This window comes from Pochonia chlamydosporia, chromosome 3 (assembly GCF_001653235.2).
Source record: "Pochonia chlamydosporia 170 chromosome 3, whole genome shotgun sequence".
Lineage (NCBI taxonomy): Eukaryota > Fungi > Ascomycota > Sordariomycetes > Hypocreales > Clavicipitaceae > Pochonia > Pochonia chlamydosporia.
In genome coordinates, this window is record NC_035792.1 from 3,763,070 (window position 1) to 3,776,691 (window position 13,622).

General features: G+C 50.9%; 6 protein-coding genes across 6 annotated transcripts; 4 read left to right on the forward strand and 2 right to left on the reverse strand.

Annotated features, from left to right (window-relative positions):
* Positions 1-235: 235 nt before the first annotated feature.
* On the forward strand, positions 236-1,450 carry VFPPC_17669 (hypothetical protein; the record flags this gene model as incomplete). The annotated part of the gene is made up of 5 exons (XM_022429358.1): positions 236-247; positions 443-582; positions 629-883; positions 978-1,125; positions 1,286-1,450. The coding sequence occupies 5 exons, from the start codon at positions 236-238 to the stop codon at positions 1,448-1,450; spliced, it is 720 nt and encodes a 239-aa protein (XP_022285604.1).
* Positions 1,451-3,228: 1,778 nt separating this feature from the next.
* VFPPC_04978 (non imprinted in Prader-Willi/Angelman syndrome 2) lies at positions 3,229-5,035 on the forward strand (the record flags this gene model as incomplete). Its single annotated transcript, XM_018284235.1, has 2 exons — positions 3,229-3,969; positions 4,034-5,035. 2 exons carry the CDS (start codon positions 3,229-3,231, stop codon positions 5,033-5,035), a joined length of 1,743 nt encoding a protein of 580 aa, XP_018145638.1.
* Positions 5,036-5,961: 926 nt separating this feature from the next.
* VFPPC_04979 (CHIP protein (carboxyl terminus of Hsc70-interacting protein)) lies at positions 5,962-6,919 on the forward strand (the record flags this gene model as incomplete). The annotated part of the gene is made up of 3 exons (XM_018284236.1): positions 5,962-6,050; positions 6,144-6,696; positions 6,746-6,919. 3 exons carry the CDS (start codon positions 5,962-5,964, stop codon positions 6,917-6,919), a joined length of 816 nt encoding a protein of 271 aa, XP_018145639.1.
* A 371-nt stretch (positions 6,920-7,290) lies between these two features.
* VFPPC_04980 (alpha/beta hydrolase fold-3 domain-containing protein) lies at positions 7,291-8,196 on the reverse strand (the record flags this gene model as incomplete). The annotated part of the gene is made up of 1 exon (XM_018284237.1): positions 7,291-8,196. The coding sequence occupies one exon, from the start codon at positions 8,194-8,196 to the stop codon at positions 7,291-7,293; it is 906 nt and encodes a 301-aa protein (XP_018145640.1).
* Positions 8,197-9,588: 1,392 nt separating this feature from the next.
* On the forward strand, positions 9,589-11,734 carry VFPPC_04981 (HET domain-containing protein; the record flags this gene model as incomplete). Its single annotated transcript, XM_018284238.1, has 2 exons — positions 9,589-9,928; positions 9,993-11,734. 2 exons carry the CDS (start codon positions 9,589-9,591, stop codon positions 11,732-11,734), a joined length of 2,082 nt encoding a protein of 693 aa, XP_018145641.1.
* A 92-nt stretch (positions 11,735-11,826) lies between these two features.
* On the reverse strand, positions 11,827-13,512 carry VFPPC_15878 (MFS multidrug transporter; the record flags this gene model as incomplete). The annotated part of the gene is made up of 4 exons (XM_018293631.1): positions 11,827-12,327; positions 12,385-12,811; positions 12,865-12,997; positions 13,047-13,512. The coding sequence occupies 4 exons, from the start codon at positions 13,510-13,512 to the stop codon at positions 11,827-11,829; spliced, it is 1,527 nt and encodes a 508-aa protein (XP_018145642.1).
* Between the last annotated feature and the right edge of the window lie 110 nt (positions 13,513-13,622).

Sequence of the window (13,622 nt, forward strand, 5' to 3'; positions counted from 1 at the left end):
GTAGACAAAAGCTTGGTTCGCTGGGTTTGCTGTATGTGGATTGTGATTGCTCTCCTTGGGAATTCGGCAATCTGGGTGAGCACAAACCCCCAGACGGGGTTGAAGTAGATCTGAAACACTGTCGATTCAGGTTCGTCTGTTCTCGAAGTGTTTTGGTGGTCGGACAACCAACTTTGTTGTTTGAGGCTCTGACACAGATTCAATTCGCAGCCACAAGTCTAGCATTGGAATGTGAATGTCAGAAGTTGCGTGACAGACTTGAAAACTGATTTCAAACATGAATCTTACGAGGGGACATATATGATGAGTGAGTCTGTATCTACATTCGCCTATTGCGTTTGATCCTGTTGGGAACATCGCTTTCGAAACCTGCAGGTTAGCATGTTCTTACCTACCTTGGTAGGTAGGTAACGGCTTATAGGTACCTAGGTAGATATATGAGTCCAACATTGCGGTGGTCTTCTGGCGTGGTCAACGTGGTCAACATGGTAATGTCGATACAAAGGCAAACGGCGTAATGCGTATGCGTGTTTTACTGCAGGGGTTCAAAAGCATTGAACCGAGAAAAAGGTATCGAGTATCGCATGTTGTACTAGGGTATCCAAAATGTGTTAGCGTATACTTGGAGGAGGTGCAGAAATGCTTTTGGCCACAGCTTGGAGTTTGATGGTCTTGAGACTCAGCCTCCCATAGAGATCACAGATGCAAGTTGCACAACACAAGTCTCGTTAGATGCGGCAACACCGAGTTTGGTAGGCGAAGAAGCTGAGCACAACTATTGGCACGCCACCATTTCGATGCCAGAAATACAACCAATGGTCGGACAAGGGGGCCGTGCAAATGCAGTAGATAGTCCGCGACAGCGTTTGTCGCACACCTGGATGCAGTTGACAGGTTTGGAAGAAGTCCGATAGTGGCGCAGCGCCTGTTGCACAACAGCACTTATGCGCCATTCTCCGGAAAAGACTGAATTGAAGCAAGTGCAGCAGGTGCATTGAGGGTGGTACGGTTTGTGCAGCTTTGCTCACTGCATTGGTGAAGCCAACACTCGTCAAGTCATCGAGGCATTCCGATGTCTGCATCGTATCAGGCTCGCCGGGGATTGTGAACTCGCTGGCATCCGAGGCTCAGGTGATTTGAGCCTTGGTGTGTCAATTGATGACGTTTTTGGTTGCCTCTCAAATTCTTCAACGTCATTTCGCTTGATGGCGTTGCTGTGGCAAGAAGCGGATAAGAGGCCAGGCCCCTTTCCAAGCTTCAAGGACTCCCTCTCCAGTTTAGTTAGACCTTGAATGCTGAAATCAGAGAAGATGAAACGACGAACGCTTGCCCACTAATGAACAGCACAGGCTTTATTAGCACAACGAACTCGAACATGGGTCAATGTCTTGCCAAGACGGGTTGGCTGTCTGAGATGTTCTGGAGCGCAACACCACCAGCGGCTAAATAAAGAAAGTCTGGCCATGTACTTGTCACACGTCAAATTTGGGGTGTCAAGCTGGTCGCTGCAGACGATATTGTTCGCACCAGCGACAAATCTGGTGTTTGGAGCTGTGCGTGCTTAGCGATGCTTGGCAAGCTGTGATTGAAATCACAGTCGTCATTTTTTGCCCCATCTTCGTCCATCCTGGTCACCCTGTTGTGCCTGCGGATGTGAAGATGAACAGATGTGGGAGAGAGATGATCGTGGCTCCTGTGGCGTGGCGCCGTTGGTGACGTGCAGCTTCAAACCAACTTGAACCTGTAAGTTGAGCAAGGAAGGAGGGGCAGTGTTTAAAGACGGAAGGTACGTCTGGCACTTTGCATTATCGTCAAAGCCTCCAGTCTGTGCTGATTCTCATCCTTCTTCTCCAAGTCAAAACGAAAACAACCAACCTTCCTCTACCCCGTACACAAGTGCGCTGACTGGATAATGCTCACATCTCAATAATCTATTTTGCTCCCTCACAGACCAGACTCCTTCGGACCCTCCAGGTACCCAGGTACTCTAGCGCTCCATGCGCCTGGTGTAACAATGGTCTGGGCCAGAGTGTGTGGCCAGGGAACTCGTGCGTCTCAAAGCCAACAAGCTTCAAATCTGGCACCAACCTTGTCACAATCCTGCACAAGTCAGATCGAGGCCCACGCCATGAGCGGAGCAAAATACAGGGATCCAAACGGTGCCGAAGATGCGCCAGCGGCTGGCAAACTGGAGCACACTCCATGATGAGGCAGAAGGACTTGGGCTTTTCAGCGCACAGCATCCAAAGAAACTCAGAAGCCATGTCGCACCCCGGACAGAAGCCACTTTTCTTGTTGGTTTCCTGACACTAAGTTGGCATGTCCGGCCTGCAACATCTTTCTAAACTTGGGACACTTGACATGTAGAGTGTCTTGCGAGGTACTTTGAGGTTGTTGTTTCGTCTTTAGCTCTTGCGGAGCTACTGACGATATTACGCTGCCGGACACGATGAGGACCTCGAGTATTGAGCAATTTGCAGCGATACGTAGCAAGTTAATGCCGCGACACCATACATTCTACCTAAACGTGAGTCCCAGTACTGGAAAGATTATAATATTGTCAAGGATATGAATGCTACTTGTGGGCTACATTCGAATCTACTTTCTTTATGACCCGTTGAAGTACCAGACCTGAAGCATGGAGCTCCCAGCCGCTGGCGCTGATGTACTGGACAAGTACCCCGGTACCTTTCACCCTGAACTCCGAACCCCACTGCACCTGCCCCAGCAACTTGGAGTTCCAAGGTAGTCTCACGCCATGTTCGTGCTCATCCTCTCCAGCTCCTTTAAAACACCCACTTGCCCTTTGTTTGCGCCTCGTGCGTGCATTCTAATGTTGACGTGCCATGTTTTCTACCGCAGTTGTAGAATATTTGAACGGTTCCCAGCCAATCCGCCTACCACTGTCACCAGTTGATCCACCCCGTTGAATCCTCTCCACTGTAGTTTTTGGACTCGGCGAGGTACCCGTCGAATCTGGTCGAGTGTCCAGCTGCACTCGCACCATCGACCACCTCTCTACAGATATCGACAGCACGTCAACTCGCGTGCTTTCGAGGGCCAAAGCCGACTGTTCCAGTTCCAGCCTTCGTCTCTAGCATCTCTGTTGTCGACTCCCGAAGCCAGGACCTATCTCGAAACATCCATTTCTTCCCGCATCCCTCGCCATTTCTTCTCCTGGCCACGATCGACCCAGATGCCGGCAAGCCTTGAGAAACGAAGTTGAAAATGGACTCCGAGCTCTTAATTCGATCCATTCAATCGGGACCGGACCGGCCTGGATATTATAAAATTATTGGAATTGCGTTGGCAATTGGCTCTGGACTGTTTATTGGAACGTCCTTTGTCCTCAAGAAGGTTGGGCTTCTCAGGGCGAACGAAAAGTACAACGAGGTCGCTGGCGAGGGCTATGGCTATCTGAAAAATGCATTCTGGTGGAGTGGCATGACCCTCATGATTGTCGGCGAGATTTGCAACTTTGTCGCGTACGCATTCACCGATGCCATCCTCGTCACACCGTTGGGAGCCTTATCAGTTGTTATCACCACAATACTGTCTGCCATCTTTTTAAAGGAACGCCTTAGTTTGGTCGGAAAAGTTGCCTGCTTTTTATGTATCGTCGGATCAGTCGTTATTGTCATGAATGGTCCCCAGGAATCCTCAGTCGCCGACATTCAGGAGATGCAAAAGTTCTTCATTACGCCAGGCTTTCTGTCGTATGCGGGGGTTATTCTGGTGGGCTCCGTCATCACTGCATTTTACGCTGGTCCCAGATGGGGTAAGAAAAACATGCTGGTATACATCTCCATCTGCAGTTGGATTGGGGGTTTGAGCGTCGTGTCTACTCAGGGCCTTGGCGCGGCCATTATCGCTTGGATTGGAGGTAAGCCACAATACAAGGAGTGGTTTCTATGGGTCTTGTTTGTCTTTGTGATAGGCACACTCTTGACGGAGATTATCTTTTTGAACGTAAGTGTCAAATGCAAGTTGATCCTGCACGTACTGGTGGCGCTGACGAAATGGCTATCAACAGAAAGCTCTAAACCTATTCAACGCGGCACTTGTCACACCAACATACTATGTATATTTCACCAGCACAACAATCATCACCTCTACGGTGCTATTCCAAGGATTCAAAGGCAGTCCTAAGGAAATTGTCACTGTAGTCATGGGATTCCTTACCATTTGTTCAGGCGTTGTTCTATTACAATTATCCAAATCGGCTAAAGATGTTCCGGATGCTGCCGTGTTCAAGGGAGACCTGGATCAGATCCACACCATCGCTGAACAGGAGCAACCAGAGACAGAACCCAAGGCTGATGCTATCCGTGGTGCGGCCGCCATCGTGCGACGAATTTCCCATGCTCGTTTGAGGATGGAAGCAGACGAACTGAAGAGGCTCCACGAGGAGAAAATGGCCGAGAGTATGGCCCCAATTAGCGAGGATGGACGCTCAGAATACGAATGGGACGGTCTGAGACGAAGGAGAACTTTGGCGGCGAGCACAAGAGCCCGGTCTGCGACGTCACCTCAGCCTCCGACACCGTCGATTCGAGCAGTGGGAAGTCCGATAAGTCCTCATCCTCCGTTGGGGATGTCACGTTTCCCAACGGAAGAGGAGCTTGAGCAAGAGGATCGAAACACTATTTTTTCGAGCATTGCCGGTACAATTCGGGGGCGGCCAAGAACCAGCACTACATTACCGACTTATGAAGACGAGTACCCTGACAAGGCGAGGAGTCCGCTACACCCGATCCCATTGACGCATATACAACTACCGACCCAAAAACCTGATGATGAGGCTGGAGCCTATTATGGACAGACTCGCGAACATGTGTTTGATGGTCAAGATACTGCATATCACGGTGTCGCAAGTGGAAGTGTTCAGGACGTTCCCCCTACACCGCCTCCGCACTCTGCCCGGCGTCAGTTCTCCTTCAACCGTGTGTTCCGTCGAAACACTGGGCCAACAGAAGAGGAAAGAGTTGGCCTTGTCAAAGAGGGGGAAACAGAAACCCATCCATCATTTATCTAGGGCTGGCATATTATGAATTCGACGGGCGAGTTGACACAAGCATAGATGGGACAGGCTCATGCATGGCGTTTGTTGGGTATTTGATGGGTTTTGTAAAAATCAGACAGCATAGCATAGAGGAATACCCGGGTACGACGGTATATAGGTATTACGACGAGTATATGAGTATATCATGAGTATATGAGTATATTAATTGGATTGAAGGACTAGTCAACTGGTTGGTGAGCATGTCGAATACAGTGGGGCAAAGCCTGCCAACAGCGTGGACAATCCGGAGTACATCGAATTGTTTCACTCTTCTCTCTTCCCACTGCCGACTTTCTGTTCTGGAATATTCCAAGTCGCTTCTTACAAATTAGGCGCTCAAAGCGCCAACCCCACGCAAAACCGTTGTCATTGATTGCCCATCTAGCAGACTGACCAAACCTCATACTTGTTCCGTCACTCCCAAATACAACATTGTCACCATCTGTCCTCTCTATATCCAAGCCAGACATAGACATGTCCTAAGCAAAGTCCGAATCGCGGAGCGGAAATTGCGCCACTCGCACCCCCTCCACTGTGTAACCCGCCGCAGCCTTATTATTGTCTGCTCTGGTTCTTTTGCAGCCCATCCAGGTCCAATCTTGCGCCTTACCAATTTGTCCTTCATCCCTTTTTTTTTTTCATTTTCCTGGACCCTTTCTCCCATTTTGGTGTTGTCATCGTCGCGTCCTTTTATGTTGATGTTGAGTTTATGGTTTTGATATCATAGAAGTACACGGGACAAGAAATTACCTAGGTAGTCAAGTAATTGCAGCAAAGTACGGAGTAGTTTGTAACTTGCACCTTGGGTCGCCACTCGACGTGGCCTAAACACCCAACACACCTATCGTCATCGGCACCGCCACTCTAAATCCCCCCCGACATAGTTGACATATCTCAAGATGTCAAAATCTCTGGAGCTCAAGGAGCAAGGCAATCGCCAGTTTCAAAGCGGGGACTTTCTCGGTGCGGAAAGTCTGTACACAAAAGCGTATGTATTGGTCCAACTACACATCTCCTGAACAACATCTATCCGCAGGAAATTGTCATCACCGCAGAGTCAACCTGCTAACACACCCAATAGCATCATAGCTGATCCCAAAAATGCCACTCTATACACCAACCGCGCCATGGCGCGCCTCAAGCTCTCACTCTGGGACTCCGTCATCTCCGACTGCCAAACCTGCGTGTCCATCACCCCGGACTCCATGAAAGCGCACTACTATCTCGCCCAGGCCTTCCTGCACAGCAAAGACTTTGACTCGGCGCTCACACACGCCCTCCGCGCGCATGAGATCTGCGCCAAAACCAACGACAAGTCCCTCACGCCGGTGACGGCCATTGTGCTGCGGTGCAAGAAGGAGCGGTGGGAGCATCTGGAGAAGATACGCTCCAAGGAGGCGCAGGCGCTGGAGAGGACCGTACTGTGTCTGTTGAACAAGGATGCGGATGAGATGCTGGCTGATCCTAACGTGGGCGACTTTGAGAGGGGCTTGATACGGGAGGAGAATGAGCAGAGGATAGAGCAGCTGAAGGGTGTTTTTGAGCGGGCGAGGGTGCAGAGTGAGCGGAGGAGAGAGGTGCCGGAGTGGGTTATCGATGATATCAGCTTTGGCATCATGGTTGATCCTGTTATTGTGAGTTTGTCTGCTGCTGAGGGTGAAGGTTTTTATGCTGACCATTAAGACGAAAACGGGCAAGTCGTATGAACGGTCGGCCATCATGGAGCACCTCCGACGACATCCTACTGATCCGCTGACGCGAGAGGCTCTTTATCCGTCGGAGCTGAGGCCAAATCTTGCGCTGAAGCAGGCATGCGAGGACTTTATCAATGAGAATGGCTGGGCTGTGGATTGGTGATTGAGGAAGAAATTATTCGAGCAACAGCGTTTTGTTGTACTATTTCTTTGCACTTCTTTTGTATCTATATTCGATGGCATATGATGTTGGACAGACTGAATGGTATTACGACGGCATGACTGAAAGGAAACGCAAGCAGTAGACTGTTTGGAGCGCAACAAGCGAGTATTATATCCAGCCCAAGCTTGGTCGCCTTGCAATATAAACAATATATTTCTTTGAAGTGTAATTATATGTGACTATGTATCAGTATCCTAAACATGCCGCTTCTAAGGTTCCATCATCCATATGATCAAACGTCTAAATAAATGCAACAATATAATACCCCAAAATAAACACGAGCCAAAAACTCCAAAGACAAACCACATCCCTCACATCCTCTTCTCCATCCACTCCACCATCAAATCAACAGCCTCCTTCCCATCATGATCCGGCAACACCAACGGCCAAACATGCATCATCCCCGGCCCCTCCACGAGGGTCACATCCCCTCCCGCGCTCTTCACCTTATCCACAAACCTCTTCGTATCCGGTGTGAGAAGATCATGCTCCGCGGCAAGCACCATCATCGGCGGCAACTTGTCCACATTCCCAAACAACGGACTCACACGCGCATCATCCGTAGGCCACTGTCCCCTGACCAACTCCCCCACGGCCTTGCACCCCACGACGTCCAGCCACGGATCCCGCTTCGACACCTCGTGCGCCTCTGGATTCGCAAACGTCGCATCCACGACCGGCGTGATGGGAACGACACCCCTTGCCAGCGGCTTCCCAAACTTGATGGCCTCCTGCGTCACCACCAGCGACATACACCCGCCCGCAGAGTCGCCCACGACGAAGAACGGCGCGTCGTCCCTCGACGCAGCCATCTCGTCGTGGATAGGCTGCAGCATGGCATACATGTCCTTGAGCTTCGACTCCGGACCGAGCGGGTAGATGGGCACCGTGACGCTCGCCTGCAGACGCTCTGCCAGTAAGGCCACCAACGTCCAGTGCGGCGGTTGAATCTCAAACATGAAGGAGCCGCCGTGGAGGTACAGGATGCGGGCGGCGTTGGGCGTCTCCGACTTGGGGGCCAGGTCGTAGACGGTGTGGCCTGCGACTTGGCGTTCTTCGACGATGAACTTGGTGCGGAAGTGTTGCGGGGGGCGGTGGTCGGGGGGGGATTTGCGTGCTTGGGCGATGCGCTTCTCGAGGGCGGCGGCGGAGGTGAAGTTTCCTTTGGCCCAGAACCAGAGGTACCATGATGCGAGGTGGGCTCTCCAGGATGGCATTTTGTGTGGTTGTTTGTGTGTGTGTGGAAGGTTGGTGTTGGAGCTGCGGAGGGGAGCGTGGGCTTGAGTGTTTGAAGCTATCGTCTGGGTCTGGGGATGTCATTCATGTGTATGTGCCGAGGTCGTGGGGGCGGGGGCCTGTTTGGAGAGTGCCGACATGGACTTTGCGATGGAGCTTGACTGAGCTGGGATGCTGGATGGGGATCTCTGAGGCTGAATTGATCAGGTTGATTGTTTCAGATGTGTCTGGTGTGAAGTGTCGCGTGGTGAAGGTGACGCAATCGTGGACAAAGTGTCCCTGCTGGTCAGATTTCATTGTAGGATGAGTTGAGATGATGTTTGATACATTGGCTTTGAATGCAAGTTATTCACTTGGAACTGGAGTATGTGAGTTTGTGTTTGATTGCATGATGGACTGATCTGGTGTATGAGTTTGTGCATGAATTTGCCGCCATCTACGTGCATCACTGCCACTTCAACAGGTTGAGGGTAGTTGCTCTGCGGAATATTCATTTATGAGAGTATTAGCTTCCTTCAAATGAAATCTGATTTACTCCATATGTCAATACAAAGTTTGTGGCTGTTTTGGGTGCTACCAATTGCCATCTCCAGTGTGCTTTCTTCATCTGCCATTTGATTCATTCCTGTGAACCTGTGTATGAGCAGAGAAAGAGGTTCATCCCTTCAACAAGCGACCATCGAGCATCAGAAGCTGGCTTATCAAATCTCTAATCTTGGCGATACGTAATCATATTCCAAATGCATGCACTTTGCGCACTGCCAGTATTCTCATTTGTCTCACTGCCACACTTATAATACGCCCTACATAAGTAGATAATCTGCTCGCCCAACCCAAGCCTCCTTTCTCATTGGCATCCATCCGTCCATGTATCAAGCATCACCGAATCAATCAGATAACAACTCGATATGCAAGTTTCAAGACATGCACATACACACCATTAATGCCCTAACTCCAGACTGCCGGCCGTTTGCTCTTCTCTCCCGTCCCAACGACAAGCCATGACGGCACTTCTCACCTGAATGCCCAATGAGCGGCAAATAAAGTTCGAACTGCCACATGTCGAGATATCAAATCGCATTGGCTTCCATTCAACCCTCACGCGGCCTAAATCCAGCCCTGTAGCCACAGGGTTGCAAGTCCCATGCAAGGCGTGCGATCTGGACCCTTCGCTGCTCAATAGTCCAGCCACGATCCCTGATGAGTGCTCAGCTGGTGGTGGACTGTAGAATAAAAGTAAGACGAGTGAAATCTACTACACTTGCCGTCTCGATTATTAATGGTACGTTTTAAGAAATACAAAATATTCTAAATCTTTAAATGACCTACTTTGTTGCATAACTCGATTATCGATTCATACCAGCCGCTTCACAATGACAGCCCGTCGAGAGCTGCTCTCTGACATTCCCGACTTTAGCATCTTCAAAGGCGCGACGCAATGCACCACAAACCACAAGCCCGGGTCTACGCAGCAGCTTGAACTCGTGGGCGGGTTCATGGTTTCGACGCTGAGACTGAATAAATCTGCGCAGAGAGGATGTCCCTGGTGCGCCATCTTTTGGGAAGCGTTCAAGCGGTCGGTTGGCACGAGTAAGCCCGAGGACCAGGATTTTATATACTGGCGATATGACGGGGAGAGCTTCTTCGAGCCGTGGTGTACAGCGCAGTCTGCCCTGGGGAAAGCAGAGTTTAAGATTCAAATTTACACTGATGGTATGTCTGCTGCCTCTCTTCTTTTGTAAACTTGACTGCAAATGTAAAGTCTGACATCGAATAGATCTTCCCGGTGCAACCAGCGTCCACAGTCATTTCCCCTTCAAAAACTATCTCAACGGCCAAACAGACACAGAGCAGACAATGTCGCAGATAGACTACTGGCGACAGCAGTGCTCGACCAACCACGCCCAATGCTCTGGTATTTCCTCGTGGGTCAATCTTCCCACTCGCCTCGTCGATGTAAGCAGTCTTGCAAATATAAGACTTGTAGAAACGAGCGGCCAGCAAGGGCAATACGTATGCCTTACACATAGATGGGGCGATCAGGGGATGCCGATAAAGACGACAACCGGCACGCTGGAACAGCTCCAGCAAGGCATCCCGTTGGAATCACTGCCGCCGACGTTCCGGGACGCTGCTCTCGTGACGAGGAGGATGGGCAGCAAATACCTGTGGATAGACTCGCTGTGCATAATCCAAGACGACGACGACGACTGGGAAAGAGAATCGGCGCAAATGTCGTCCATCTACAAGAATGGCATACTCACCATAGCAGCGGCATGGGCATCCGGCCCAAAGGATGGCCTCTTCCAGACCGTTCCATCCGTGGTCGTCGACAGCAGAAATCTCGAGCTCACCAAGCATAAGCTTCCGTTTCCAATCATGGTCCGCAGACAGTTACGATACGCTGTCGGCCACTTACGACACAACGAAGAGCACGGCGTTCTGGATCGATTGTGGATTCTGCAGGAGCGACTTCTTTCGCCGCGGATTGTGTACTTCGGCTTCAACGAGGTGGCGTGGGAGTGCATGGCCGGGTCGGCGTGTGAATGCGAACCAATGCTCGCGAGCTACATTGCAAGCGAATACTCTCCCCGCGAACCATTCAACCCCAAGTCAGCATACAGTCTTTCCACGTCGTCTCACCAAGGCGCCCAACCGGGTGTACAGTCCCCTGAGCTATGGCACCACATTGTCAATGCCTACACTGGCCTCGACTTCACAGCCCGTAAAGACAAATTCCCCGCATTGGCAGGCTTAGGGTCCGATATTGCGAGAACACGCCCCGGGGATGAGTACCTAGCTGGTCTATGGCGCTCGACCTTCATGACGGATCTACTCTGGCGGAAACGCAAAAGAGGTGACTGGGAGGCCACTGCTTTCGGGAAACACTACGATCTGAATAACTGTTTTGGGAGCAGAGACGTAGGACGCGCAGAATTCAACAACAAGATTGCGAAACTGGAGAAGAAAGACCGAGAAATTCGACTGCAAAATGCGGAAAAGTTGGCGCCATCGTGGTCGTGGGCGTCGATCAACACGCAGGTCGAGTATGAAAAGGAGTTGAATTCCACGGACATGGAGCTCGTTGATGCGGAGGTAGCAGAGATTATTGCCACGGACTGCGTCCACAGATTTGGAATGGGCATGCTGCGAGATCCAAAAACAGCGTCGGTGAAGCTTAGAGGGAAGATTGCAGAGGTGGAAGTACGCACAGTCAAGGCTTTGCCGGGGGAGATTATGCTATACAGAGATGATCATGCCATGGCGTTCTCGGAGGCAGATTACCCCGGGGACGTGGATAGGAGCGGCACATTATTTTGCTTCTTGATAGCTGCTGGGAGGGTGAGGGCGAAGTTGGCATTGGGCCGGATATACGGACTTGTTTTGGCGCAGAAGCAGGACGACTTTGGGGGTACGATATTTCAGAGGGTGGGCATGTTTCGAGAGACGTTCCGCCATGGTAAAGAGTGGTGTGTGTTTGATGGGATAACAGACGTTGTAGACGTTATACTGGTGTAGCGGAGCATGATGTCACGGCCAAAAGTTTTTTTTCATGTCTAAATATCTATACCGTCGAAGCCTAAGAATCTATACCGTCGAAGTCTAATCATCTAAATCGTCTCCCGGGATGAGAGCCGTCGACTACTGGGCATCGTCGACACAGCAATCAACGCCAGCGTGAAGAACGCACCCGCGAACAAGAACGGCATGCCTATCCAAAATCCGCCGAGCTTCAATCCCCATCGGAACGTGCCAGCCAGCATTGGCTGACCTATAAACAGGCCACTCTGTGTCATGACCTCAATGACAGTGTACAACACGCCCAGATGCGTTGGATCCACAAGACCAGTCGCCAGACTCCTCACGGGGATGGCGAAGACATCTCCTACAGATATGAGTACTAGACCCAGGACCATGGATATAGACGACGTTGCTTGGAATACAATCAAGCAGCCTAAGACGAGTAAGAGTCCGCTTCCTTGGGCTATGCGCTTATCCTTCTTCATCACGGAGAGGTGGTACGTAGTTAGCAGGATGGCGGAAATCGCTGGAACGAGAACAACGAGGGCGGCCATGTTGACGCCTGCACGAACGGAGATGAGGAATGAGGCCTAAAGCAAGGTTAACGTTGCGGCAGGAAGAAACAGTAAGGGGCATTGCATATGTACCTTGCTCAGCGTCCAGTCCAGTCGCTTCGCAGCATACTGAAGCAAAAGTGTAAGCCCAGCCTGCTCACCCAGCTGGAATACAAAAAATGACAAAACAAGGGGCAGTAGTCGAGAGTTTTCCGCTGCCCAGTCCGCTAGCTGTGATATCTTGGACGTCACGCTCGTCCAACTATACCATTTAGTCTTGGCAGGCGCCTCGATGCTAGATTCATCGTCGAGGAGGCGCTGTCGTTCGCTATTACGAGCAGTTTCTGCCGGCCAGTTCCCTGGTACGAGAAGCACAGCAGCAATGAAGCCCGAAATCATGAAGCCAGTAGATATAAACATGGGGATCCAGGGATTGAGCGAGATGAGCGCCCCTCCGATAGGCACGAAGACGAGCTGGGAGAGAAGTTTGGCAGATCGAATTTGGGAGAATGCCGATGTCCTAAATTCACATCAGCAACCACCTATATAGTGCTTGGCTTTTTGTAAAATCACCTTTGTTCTTCGGGACACGCATCCGCCACCAAAGCATGGGTAATGGAAGATAATGTCGCGGCCCCAGAACCAATTGCCTGCCACAGCCCGGCGAACCAAACGGCCCTCACGGGAAATACATCTGGAAACCAATCTGATGCCTTGTTAGTACGCTGCGTCAAAGACATGAAACGTGTACTCACAAACAAGCCTGATCCACGCATCGTTCATAAACATGCCGAAAATGGCCACCAGGAGAATCTTCTTCCTGCCCACTCTATCGGCCAGTGCTCCGAATGGTACCGCCAACAGCATATTCGGGATATTTTCTATCGCTGCCTCCCATCCTATCACGTAGGCGACCTCGCTTTGGACGGGGACGACGCTGCATCTGTCTGGGGGTGTCGTGCCGTTGAGAGAGTCCACGTCCTGGTAGAACTGTCGGCAGACGATGTCTTGGAGAATAGCGGTTTGTGGGGTGAGTGCGATGTTTGTGGCGATGTTGAGGAGGAGGTGTATTGTGAAGGCGGCTACTATTGATCGTAGGGCGCTTGGTTTTGATGTTGGCTCTGAGGCTGATGTTGAGGTTGGTGAGGGTTCATTGGGCTGAGATGGGGATTGGGGCTCGGAGAGGAGAGGACTGGTTTCGGAGGCTGCGGCGGCAGCCATGGTTGCTTGAGTTGTGTTTGAATAAAAGTGCCATGGATATTAAGATGTTGAGGATGGATTTTTGAGCCGGGTGTTGTCTGGTGGGTAAGATGCCCGTTGGTTTCATTTGG